This window comes from Aulostomus chinensis, chromosome 3, assembly GCF_037954235.1.
Source record: "Aulostomus chinensis isolate RoL2024-O1b breed Wild chromosome 3, RoL_Achi_v1.0, whole genome shotgun sequence".
NCBI classification, from domain to species: Eukaryota; Metazoa; Chordata; class Actinopteri; order Syngnathiformes; family Aulostomidae; genus Aulostomus; species Aulostomus chinensis.
The window spans coordinates 25,632,539-25,644,585 of NC_141322.1; the positions used below are offsets into that span (position 1 = coordinate 25,632,539).

Sequence of the window (12,047 nt, forward strand, 5' to 3'; positions counted from 1 at the left end):
GTGTGTGTGTGTGTGTGTTTGTGTGTGTGTGTGTGTCTGTGTGTGTCTGTGTGTGTCTGTGTGTGTGTGTGATAAAATGTACTCTTTTCAAGCCCTCACCATAAGCTATTGTTTGGGGATTTTAAAATCTAAATGAACCGGCAGGTGTGACACAGGATCGGCAAGTGGTACTTAATGTTGAGAGAAATTTGACTTGAAGGATTTAAAAGTGGGTGTGTCATAACAAACATGGAGAACCGTGCCCATCAGAAAGAGGGACGGGGCCCATCATATTCTGGAAGTAGTTGCTGGATCTGTCCATTTGCATAGTCTGAAGGTCCTCGATGTCGGGTTGCTGTCAGTGAGTAAACTCCTGGCTGTGGGTTTGTTTTCAGAGTGTTTTGGAAATTCATTTGGATAGTTTGGAGGCGGCACTTTGAGACACACTGGTATCACAAAGAATGCCATGCTAGCTTGCTATCTAATCAATCTTAGCTCTGTGAAACTGAAAGTTGAAAATTGAGTGATGAGTGGATGACATGATATTATTGGTTTAGAAAGTGTGGGGTCAAACCTGCACAAGCATGTCATATTTATTTTATAGGTAGAAATGTTGATTGACTTTTTGATATGAGAATGAAACAGTTTTTTTGGACTATATTTTTGACGGCTGTAGCGAGGTTCCAGGCAAACATAGCGGAATTTTAATGAATGATTAAATAATGAAGTGGTTGTTGTTGCTACTGTAACACTAGCATACATCTTCTGTTATGAGGCTACAATCATTAAGATCATCACATTTAGATGACAAAATACAGGATGAGGCTGAGATGCCCCTCCTTCAATGAGAAGATGGTATAGAAGGAAGGTTAACATCATAGCCAAAAAGATATACCCACTGGATAATAAAAAAAAAACAAGAGCAAGGTCATTTACTTCTGTCAGTATTTCCTGGATGATGAGCAGTTAGCAACAAAATACTTCTTTTGTTTTTTTGTTTTTTAATAGAGCACAGTTACGTATGTGTGCAGCTGTTGCCTGATTAGCAGATAAGACGGATCCAGGGTGCGTGGGTGCGTGGGTGCGCGCAAGCGTGTGTGTGTTTGTGTGTGTGTGTGTGTGTGTGTGTGTGTTCGTGTTTGTCATTGCCTGAGATGGTTTTATGTCCAGTGGGGCCAAAAAGTGTGTAAGTGAAGGAGTGTGAGAACAGTCTTAAGTGCAAACAACAATACAATCAGAAAGTGATGTGACAATGAGTGACAGTAGCCATGACATCGCTGCCTCAGGCTATGTGATGAAACAGAAAATGGACTAGGGGTCGCTTCCTCTCCTGCTCAGAGATTTGTAAAAAAGAGGCGACAAGCTGCAGATGACCACTCCACAGGAAAGATGTGGGGGGAAAAACAACCGAATCAAAGCAGACAGTTGCTTTTTATGATGGCGCCCTGTGGTGCTGTTGCATGTTTTGGTTATGTTTTATTCAGTTTTACAGTTTGCACACTACTCAGGGAGCTAAATTAAACATACTTTAAGTGTATTGATACATCTGGCTGGGTACACTATCCACAGTCCTGAACATTCCCAGCCTAAAAGCCATATTATTTATAATATATTCCTTTATAATGGAGGCATGCACATTGAGTACTGCAGTGATGTAATTGCCTGAGGTGGGTGACATCATGTTAACTTGACATTTACCAGTGACACCTAACCCTTAATCACACTGTATCATATCAAAGTGGCATTTTTATATAAGCTAGAAAATTATGGTTATTTCTTTTTATGGCAACTATTGATCAGCTTTTGTTTATTTCACAGAGCGGAGAAAGAGTGGGGTGATGGGATTCGTGGTCTGTCTCTGAGCGCTGCACGCTATGCTCTCATGAGGCTGGAGGAAGGCCCCCCCCACACCAAGAACTGGAGGTAGTACACACACACACACACACACACACACACACACACACACACACACACACACACTTTCCACACTGTTGTGTTCAAGATCTCTGTAACTGACATAGAATTTAGCGACGTGTCTATACATGCTATCACTTAATGTGATTCTCCTCATCACAGCTGTCAGACAACAAGAAGAGTGTGTGAATTCATATTAACACATCCACCCTCATGATGTTTCTCTCTGCTTCTCTTTTCCCAACTAGTACTTTGACTTGGCCAACTTGGCCTTTTCTTTTCTCACACTTTTATTTGATGTTGCTCCCCTGGACCTTTCCTTCCTTTTTTTCCTCCCTCTGCTATCTTCTGCCCTGTATTTTCACTTTCTCTCCCCTGTCCTCAGGCCCCAGCTGCTGGTGCTGGTTAGTACAGATGCTGAGCAGAACGTGGAGCAGCCTCGTCTCCTTTCTCTGACCAACCAGCTGAAAGCGGGTAAAGGTTTGACCATTGTTGGAACGGCTCTAGAGGGCACCTACCTGGAGAACTCTGACCAGGCCCAGCGTGCTGAACAGGTTGGGAGCTTCAATAATAAACCATTATAACAATGAATACAGGAGAAACACTTTTTTTTTCTTTTTTTCTTTTTTTACAAGAAAGGGGCCTTAACTTGTTTATTCTTAATTTTCTCAAATTTGAATCAGTCACTGCTCTGCTAAGATATTAAAATGGATGCATGGTATTTTGTTTACTTCCCTGGCGTCATCCTCTAGAGTTTCCTTATGTTCTCTGCACCTTGCTAACATTTATAGTCTCTGTTATCATTTTTAGGCGCTGCGCAAATTGATGGAGACCGAGAAGGTCAAGGGCTTCTGTCAGGTGACCGTGTCCTCGAACCTACGTGATGCCACTTCCCACCTGCTCCAGGCCAGTGGGCTGGGAGGCCTGAAACATAACGCTGTGCTGGTTTCCTGGCCGCGCAACTGGAAGCAGGGAGATGAGCACCAGACCTGGAGGAACTTCATTGGTGAGCCTCTAAGTGGAAGAAACTGATAAGACCATCCAAACAGAATGAAGTCCAGTCAAACTGGTAGACAGATACTTGTAATAAGAAATCAATTCGGAATGCCTTCAAACCAGAATAGTTTGCATAAATGAGATTTTAAATTCTTACAAAAATACAAAATTTCTCCCTCCCTGCAGAGTTGGTTCGAGAAACCACCGCTGCTCACCTGGCTCTGCTTGTCCCCAAGAACATCTCAGCCTTCCCGTCCAACGGCGAGCGTTTCACTGAGGGTCACATTGATGTTTGGTGGATTGTCCATGATGGAGGCATGCTGATGCTGCTGCCCTTCCTGCTCCGCCAGCACAAGGTACTGTACACTACTAAAAAAATGGTCAACATAACAAGTGTAAACATGGAATCTTGTGGTCTGATATGTTGTTGCTTTTTTTTTTTAAGAAGAGTTTTCATATTCATCTGCTGAGTTTTTCTTAATTTCAAATGTACCATCAAGCAAGGGCAGAGACAGACGGGGGTCCAGGCTACCAATAGCTGATGCTCCTGTGTTGCCAGATTGTGTGGCTCTATCCCCATTTTAGTTACTTTTAATCACATTGATATTATTGTATTCACTGTAGAAAGCGAGACGGTGATATTTTGACATCTGCTAAGATGATAAACATAGATATCGATTATTTGAATGACACGTGTTCATAAAGACCAGGAAAAATATGGTTGAATTCAACCTCTTTACTTTGTATTTGTGATGTGTTTTCATTGTATATCATCGCCGGTGCATATTGTTGTCATTTTTTTGCTGCTGATGTTTTAATTGCACTGTGATTTAATTTTCAGTTTGTCCAAGAAATGTTTGTGATGTGTTTTCATAGTTCTCAACAATTAGATCATCACATCTGCCAGTTGCAGCACATAACTCATCAGAAATGTATCCAGTAAAACCAATGGTGCTGTGTTCGGCAGGTTTGGAGGAAGTGCAAGATGCGCATCTTCACCGTGGCTCAGATGGACGACAACAGCATCCAGATGAAGAAGGACCTGACCACATTCCTCTATCACCTCCGTATCGACGCCATGGTGGAAGTTGTAGAAATGGTGAGTTTTCTCCAGCGTAGACAAAGTTTTAATCAGCATTAAAGAAGGGAACATGCATAAGGCTTTTGATGGCAGTGGCACAGTCTTGGTTACATAAACAGAGAAGACAACTTCGCCTTTAGTGTAACTGGTTGCTTCAGTGAACACGAGGAGGCAATGAGGAGGCAAGGCTGCTGTGGTCATCACACTGCAGAAGCCTCCTGGTTAGTCGAGAGGCAGCAGGAACCTCAATATATGGTCATGAATTTCCAGGTATCAGTGGACAGCACATTGTAGTCAGGATCATCCTGAGGTTTAACAGGTCACCAGGGTCTATGCGATGGTTCTAGGAAAACCCCAAAACAAATAAAAGATTAACCACCCACATCTTTCCTCGTAGCATGACAGTGACATCTCAGCCTACACTTACGAGAAGACCCTGGTGATGGAACAACGGTCACAGATGCTTAAACAGATCAACCTGACCAAGAACGAGCGTGAGAGAGAGGTAAGAATGTGTGCCGATGTCAAGTTTTGTTGTATCTCTTGTTTTGAGATACACCCAAAGATGCACACATAGACTTGACACGACTTGACGGGCCAACTTGGCGTGGCGTGGCTTGATTTGACTTGACTTAATATGACACAGAAGACCCTCTGGACAAAAGCATATTTATGGGTAAATCAGAGTGGTGGGACACATATTTACACTCTCTATCAGGGCTGACTACAGCTGCAATATCAGTGATGGTTTTTTTGACAGATGGAGAAAATAAAAAATATTGATCCAGCGTTATATTACCTCCCCAGGCTTAAAGATTGCCAGGTCATCTTGGTCAATACACTTAGGTACAACGGAATTATCTTCAATTTTACTTGCTGGAGATAAACAGTAAATAAATGACTCTCTTGACCCACTTTGCTTCTCACAGAAATGCAGCTAAAAACTCTTTAGCTGAAAAGAAAAATGTCCATTCATGTCACTTCCTTCCTGCACAGATCCAGAGCATCACTGATTCGTCCCGTGGCTCCATTCGTCGTAAGAACCCGGCCGCTGTGACCACCCAGCTGAGTGTGACCGAGGACCCGCCGGCAGCCAGCAAGGAGGAGAAGCCAGAGGAGGAGGTAGAGAGCACAGCTGGCCTCACCTTCAGTCACACAAGAACTACAATAAACACTCTTTTTTTTCCCCAAAAGCTGCATTAAAACAGAACATAGAGCAATGCACATGATGAGCCAAAACTAGATACGTTGTTGGAAACAAAACAAAATGAAGGGCAAGTGAGTACAGAGATGCAAGAGTGCAATGAAAACATAAAAACATGATGACACAAACTAAAAGACAATTAACTTGCAAAATGCAGCACAAACTATGTAAATATGTATGTACATTTTGATTCAGTATAGTTTACTTAGATATCATTGATCAAATTTATTCATCCCAGTAACATCATTAACACCTGCCTGACTGGATGTAGTACTTATGGACAATAACAGCAACAGCGTTTTGCATACTGCTTCGGGGCTTTTTAGGCTAACAGTCTGTGTACATGATGAAAGAATGCACCGTGCACTGTTTAATTCAATTATTAAATTACCCCCAAATGTCCAGTTTATTCCTGTTAATCTCCGTATATTCACAAAACACCCTTAACTCCCATTTATTCCCAATAATTCCCTTTAATTCCCACATATTCTGATGCAAAGTTTCCAAATTCCCAAGTTTAATTACTTCATCATTGAATTTGCCGCAAGTGCCAGGAAGTCGACTAGATCTTCTCTCAGTGGTTAACCAGGTGTACAGGGACATTGTATTACTAGTGTTTAGCTTGATTCGCTAAAGCTAATTGCTGGTGTGAGTGGCAGTCCTCGGCACAGTTCCCTGAGTTATTGTCTGTTTCACAGTGTTTTCTGTATCTTCTAATTCATGTTATTTGTGTTAAGTTACCAAACAAAAACCTGGAACTTACTGGTCCAGCAGGTCCTGCTGCTGAAGAGGGCAGTGTACATGTGTGCAGCAGACCAGGCAGTCACTTAATGCTAAGCTGGGCTAAGCTAATCACCCTCTAACTCTCACACTAGCACTCATGCTAACCATACAGACATGCAAGTAAATAAATACAGACGAGCAAAATGTCAAACTTTAACTAAAAATTTTGATTCCAGCATAGTTAAGAGGGAATGATCCACTTGTTGTTATCAGTGCAGAGTTTTCTTTCTGTTGAACTGATCATGTTGTTCTCACAGCTTCATGTTGCCGCCAGAGAAACCAGAGCATGTAGAGACTAAACAACACAAAGCTTCTAAACCACACTTCTTTTTCCCTCTCTCTCTCTCTTTCTCTCTCTTTCTGTCTCTCTAACTGTGGTTCTCTGTGACTTTACCTGCATTTCAACATTTCCACCTCAAACGTGACTCTTTCAACCTTCCATATGATTCACATGTAACTCCACCTGGCCTTGTATCACGTCCGTCCTCTTCTCCTCTCGTCTCATAGTCAAAGTCGGCCTCTTCCCCTGTGTCCCCCCCTGCCCAGGTCCAGCTCATCCACGACAACACCAACCCGGCAAGCCCCGCCACCCCAGCCACTCCGCTGACCCCCGGAGAGGGGGCACAAAGCCCCGGGGAGCAGGTTCAGATGACCTGGACTGAGAAGTGTGATGGTGAGCCAGCCAAGCCGCCTGGCGCTGCCACACCAGAGGGCATCAAAGACATCTTCAACATGAAACCGTGAGTGCTTAGAAATGCTCGCTGAACCTGTCCGTCCTGAAAAGGTGACTTAGCTTTATGTTCCTGAAATGCTTCAAGTGCAAACAATATTTTGATTTTCTGGGCAATGTTCTTCCAAAGATGTGCTTCCGAAGATGAGCCAAAACACTTCAAAATCATTTTAGCTAAATGGAATTTAGTATACTCAAACACATTCGTAGTTTAGAGCTAACAATTGTACATTTCTCTTCTTGCTATGCTGCAGTGAGTGGGAGAATCTGTAAGTACTGAAGTCCTTTTAAGCCTCATTCAGTCCCTTTATGTCAGACGGATCAAGTCAGCCACATGAGCAGATGAGAGCTATGAAAGAAGAAAGACATGTGAATGACGTGTGAATGAGCATCCGTCACCTCCACCAGCTCTTAGTATTACAAAAGACTCTGAAATGTCACGTGTCATCCGCGTGACTCAGACTTCTGCTGCTGCTTTCTGTCCAGGAACCAGTCGAACGTGCGACGTATGCACACAGCGCTCCGGCTGAATGAAGTCATCATGAAAAAGTCCTCAGAGGCCAAACTTGTCCTCCTCAACATGCCGGGTCCACCCAGGAACCGGACAGGTGATGAGAACTGTATCCTTCACCCGGACAGGAGCAGGTTTATCGATCAGACTCATTATGACAGACGCATCAACAACACTGTTGTTTTGGTGGGACTGATCCAATTTACGCCACACAAATGTTAATATGGATGAGTTAGACGATTTCAGGGAAGCAAAGGCATCACTATTTTTACGTTTTGGTCAAAAGAATCTCCTCAAAATTTACCGGAAACATTAAGAGAATTATTGAATAGAAAATAATATTGATTAATACTGTTATACTGACTTCCAAACCAAAGCTTTTCAAACACAACAAACCCAAAACCACATAAGCAGACAAAGGCCTGCACTGGGCCACCACAGGGTGATGAACATGAGGAAGCATGTAGAGAGTTGAGTCCCTCAGCGGTGGCTGGTGACCAACACTGAGCTCAAAGGAGGGCGAGTATTGGACCAACGTGACTCCAAATGAATGATAATGTTGCCGTGCGACTGCTGGAAAATAGATTAACTGACACGTTTGTCATTAACGGCTTGTTTGTTCCAAGTGGGAAAGAAATCAATTATTGCAGCTTTACAGGAACTGCAAAACCTCTTTTGCAACTGCTGTTTTATAGTAAACCTGGAACTCAACATGATCATTCGCTACATGGACGGTAAGATTTGTACTGATGATCATACATGTGTGCGTAATATTTCATATTTTTACCCTTTTAAAGGGATTAATGCGATCAGTTGGGTAACTGTTTAATAAAAATGTCGAGTCCAGGTATGACTGACGTTTGTGTCAAGTCTTTCAATAATAGTTCACTATATTTGGTTTACTGTTTCACTTGCTTGAAAACTTTTAACACAGCTGATACGCCCAGCCCTCTTTTAGGAAAGTTTTGTGTGTGTCGGACAAAGACTGACTTTCGTTTGAGCTGTTTAGTTCTAGAACTGCTGCAGCCGCCTGCTCGTCAGGATCCGTCTCCAGTTTGGTGCTGGGGCGTTTATGCTAGCTGAGCTAGGATGACAGGAAGAGTTAATCAGAGTTTCCAGGTTGTAAATTGAAAGTATCTTTGTTTGACATTTTCTGCATACAGTCGTGCGATACTTAGCTAATCTAACATATTGATTGTTTTTTGAAGTACCACTGCTTGCAGGATGATATTATTACATCCATTGTGTATTACATTTGCTGTCTCCAGGATCCTTAACACGTCTCTCCTAGACATGGAGTTCCTTGAGGTTCTCACTGAGGGTCTCAACCGGGTCCTCCTGGTCCGCGGAGGCGGCCGCGAGGTCATCACCATCTACTCCTGAAAGAGCAAACACCCACCCACCCCCCACCCCTCCCTCAGCCCTGTCACCTGTGCTCCCACCACCCTCTCATCATCGCTGCTTCATTGTCATGTCGCTCTCACTGTTTCTTTGTGTAAGATAGTCCTCTCACACCCGACCAACAGCCCAGCTCAGCTTCAGCGCCTCCGTCAGCTCCGTCCGCAGCAAGCTGATGAGCAGCATCACACGCTTCATCCTAGTCCACCAAGCTACTGTAACTCTTGTAGGCTCTTGACTAATTTAGATGCAATCTAGAGACTTTTTCTTCCTTTGCTAGTCTGCAATCTACTGTAGTACGTCGCATCGAGACTCTCGGCCAGGAGGTGGCGTTAGCGTGGGCTCGTTAGCTGAGGTGTGAGTGCATATGCATGTATGTGTCTTTCTTTTAATCTCTGCAGATTACCCCCCCCCCCCCCAAATACAAATGCAGTGTAGAAGTGGCTTGGAGGGAAGGAGTGCCAGCAGATGAGCCCAGTGTAGGGTTGTGAGTGTAGCTCCCTGGTGGTGGACGGACGCCTCCCACAGCCTCTTGTCTTTGATGCGAGTTACCTTTCAAGGCTAAAGACACTGCTACGCACGGTCAGGCCCACCGGCTGGAAGGAGGACGATGTCATCTTCAAGTATGAACTGTGAAATTCACATTGACACTGGAAGAAGATTGAGATGGATCAGACCTGATCACTCCTTTGCATGACTTGTTCTGTTACTGCATCACTGTCCCATCCTCTTTTCAGTATTTCTTAGTGGCTGATTATCCCTGTAGCCACTGTTAGTGCCAAAAAAAAAAAAAAACAACAACAACAAGGCTAGCTTAGTTTGTAGAAATCGACACGTAATTAAACTGTGAATAGTGCGTTTCCGAGCAGAAAGCTGGTGTGACGGCAAAGCGGGGAGATGATCATTACCAGCACCCTGGACCCTCGTGTAGATCACTGTAAATAATGTACAAGCTCTGACGCATCGTTGGGTATGAGTGTAGTATTATTTTGTGACATACTAAAAAGCTTCTTGTGGAGAGAAAACAGTCCTTCGGTCCGAGGGACGACTCAAAACACAGTTTAAAAAAAATAATGGATTTACTCATTTATTTATTGGATGGCATAGGCTCCTGTCACTATGGTAACTGTCAATGTAACCTCAACAAGCACTGCACCTGCACTGTTCATCAATCCAAAACCACCAAATGTCTTTTTTTTTTAATCATCTTGAGAACAAATATTTATGTCTTTAGACAGAAGTTACACATATAGATGAAGTAGTTGTGTATCATATCGTCACTGAAGAATATAATTGCCAAATTTAGATACATTAGAATGTGCCATATGAAAGTATTTTTTCAAGAGAGATAGTAAGAAACTCTATTGATTAAAGATGAAATTAGATGAGTAGGTGATGAAATGTGAAACTCGTATATCGCTGCATTTGGGAACGTCGCCCTTTAGATGATACCAAGTAGATGTTCAGATTCATAGAAAGACAAACATCCAGCTGCTGATCGATCAATCTCTCTCACTGGCTCTCGTCTAGATAAATCAAGCCCGAGACGGCTCGTGTAGCCAGGAAACTCTGTGTCCTCCAGACTGAACTCTATGCAGTAGACTCTCTCCAGTCACACTCTATGTCCTCTAGACGGGTGAAGATGTGAGCTTCACCAACAGACTGGACTCCCGGACTGAATGACTTGTGACCAAATCGTATTTAGGTTTTAAAAAAAAAACAACAACAACAAAAAAAGTGCATCTTTTGGAAGGAATGTGCAATAGCTGAAATCCGGACTCATGTGACCATCGTATTTATTTTTTTACACATATATTTTGTATATTTAGATTTCGTAAGTGGTATAAATCTAGAGTCATCTCACTCTCTGACCAAGGACAGCTGTCACTTTACTTCATTTCTTTTCTCATCAAAAAAAAAAAAAAAAAGTTTGGTCATTTGCACTTGTAGTAGATGAATATAAATAAATATATGTATGTATGTATGTATAAATATATATACATACATACATACATATATATATATACAGTATATAATATATATAATATGGGGAAGCAAAACAAATTAGCTTCTAGAACTACTTAAAAAAATGCATCAGATATTTTTAGTGTTGCTTGAATGTCAGATCATATGTTGTGAATGCTGCTAGTATCAATAGATTTATTTGTACTGTAAATAGAGACTAAAGCAACATTAAAGATCAAGTGAAAAGGGTACAGATATACATATCAGTGGTGGTGGCCAAGGCGTTACCTGTCAACATTTGGCCGGGGTCAGCTGTCTGGTTTATTAGAGAACTTTACTAAATACCTTGATGCAATATTACACCTGAGGGCCCTTTTATTCTCTTTAAAACCGCCATTTATTATCATCTTTAATCCCACAAATGCAGGGAAGCCCTTTTAAGGTAACACATGATGAATTCATGTATGTATTTCACATAAAGAATCTGACAGGAATTGCCAAAAATCTGTTTGAATTCTGCTGGTTCATCTGCCACACATTCCTCTTTTAAGAATTTTTAAAACGCTTCACGAAGCAGCCCTTCCTGGTTTAAAGAAGAAGAAGAAGAAGAAGAAGGAGAAAAGATTCAGGCTGCCGAGTCATGAGGATTTTCTTTCAAACGCTCGTCACGCTTACCTCTGACTCAGGTGTCGCTCACATCAGAACATGGCTATTTTGGGATTGCCTCCACAACATTGCCTGCATCAACTGAGCCTTTTAAATTTACTCAAAAGAAAAGATACCTGATGTTTATTGGAGAAGTTTATTGGAGATGAATTTATTTACTTAATTCTAAATGTTTTATAATTGCTGTTTGCATGGTACTCTGTGGCAATATTTGTTTTAGTGGTTTCTATAGTGATGACAAACATTCAAGGTGCAGATTGAGGAAAAAAAAAAAAAGTTGCTCAAATGTTCTCGAGTTTTAGATTTCGAGAACTTAGGAGTGACACAGCCAGACCTTGAAATCAAGTCTTTTGCAAAAAATAAAAAGAATGAGTTCACTATATTGTTACTTGTTATATTTCAATCTTGCAAGTAGTTTAATGTAATAGGGGATCTTGAGTTAGTGAATGGATGGGCCTTGGGAACGGTCATTTCAACTTTGTAAATATAGTATCATTTAAGTCAGAGACACTGTAACCTACTAGTGTTGTCCTTTGTTGTACACTGTTCTATCACTGTGGACAAAGTCTTAGAGTTTTGTAAGATTATGTGCAATATTGTTCTCACATTGACTCTTTCATTTTGTAGTTACGCTATTTTTGTTTTTTGAAACCCCTGAAGGTGTCAGCAGTCACTCAATTTGTCTGAATGTTTGTCACCGGGTCCAAGAGACCATAAAGATCTAAAGTGTTCATCTGAAATGGGGCTGAGACAGAAAAGCACTTTACACTGATGGGTGACTGGATCAGTCTGATCTGGAGCCAGCTGCTTTGAGCAGACA

The 12,047-nt window shown here is 42.0% G+C and overlaps 1 protein-coding gene across 5 annotated transcripts in view; it reads left to right on the forward strand.

Moving 5' to 3' along the window:
• Positions 1-9,403, forward strand: part of slc12a5a (solute carrier family 12 member 5a) — a 145,084-nt gene extending 135,681 nt beyond the window's left edge. For 2 of the 5 annotated variants that reach the window (XM_086199918.1, XM_086199922.1), the window contains exons 16-26: positions 1,798-1,902; positions 2,279-2,447; positions 2,704-2,899; positions 3,076-3,245; positions 3,857-3,988; positions 4,368-4,475; positions 4,967-5,092; positions 6,465-6,697; positions 6,942-6,956; positions 7,174-7,307; positions 8,490-9,403. In XM_086199918.1, coding sequence (XP_086056044.1) covers positions 1,798-1,902; positions 2,279-2,447; positions 2,704-2,899; positions 3,076-3,245; positions 3,857-3,988; positions 4,368-4,475; positions 4,967-5,092; positions 6,465-6,697; positions 6,942-6,956; positions 7,174-7,307; positions 8,490-8,581 — 1,480 coding nt within the window. In that variant the 3' untranslated portion in view covers positions 8,582-9,403. The remainder of the gene's footprint in view (positions 1-1,797; positions 1,903-2,278; positions 2,448-2,703; positions 2,900-3,075; positions 3,246-3,856; positions 3,989-4,367; positions 4,476-4,966; positions 5,093-6,464; positions 6,698-6,941; positions 6,957-7,173; positions 7,308-8,489) is intronic. The other 3 variants (XM_086199920.1, XM_086199919.1, XM_086199921.1) reach the window with 3 other exon arrangements.
• The last annotated feature ends 2,644 nt before the right edge of the window (positions 9,404-12,047 follow it).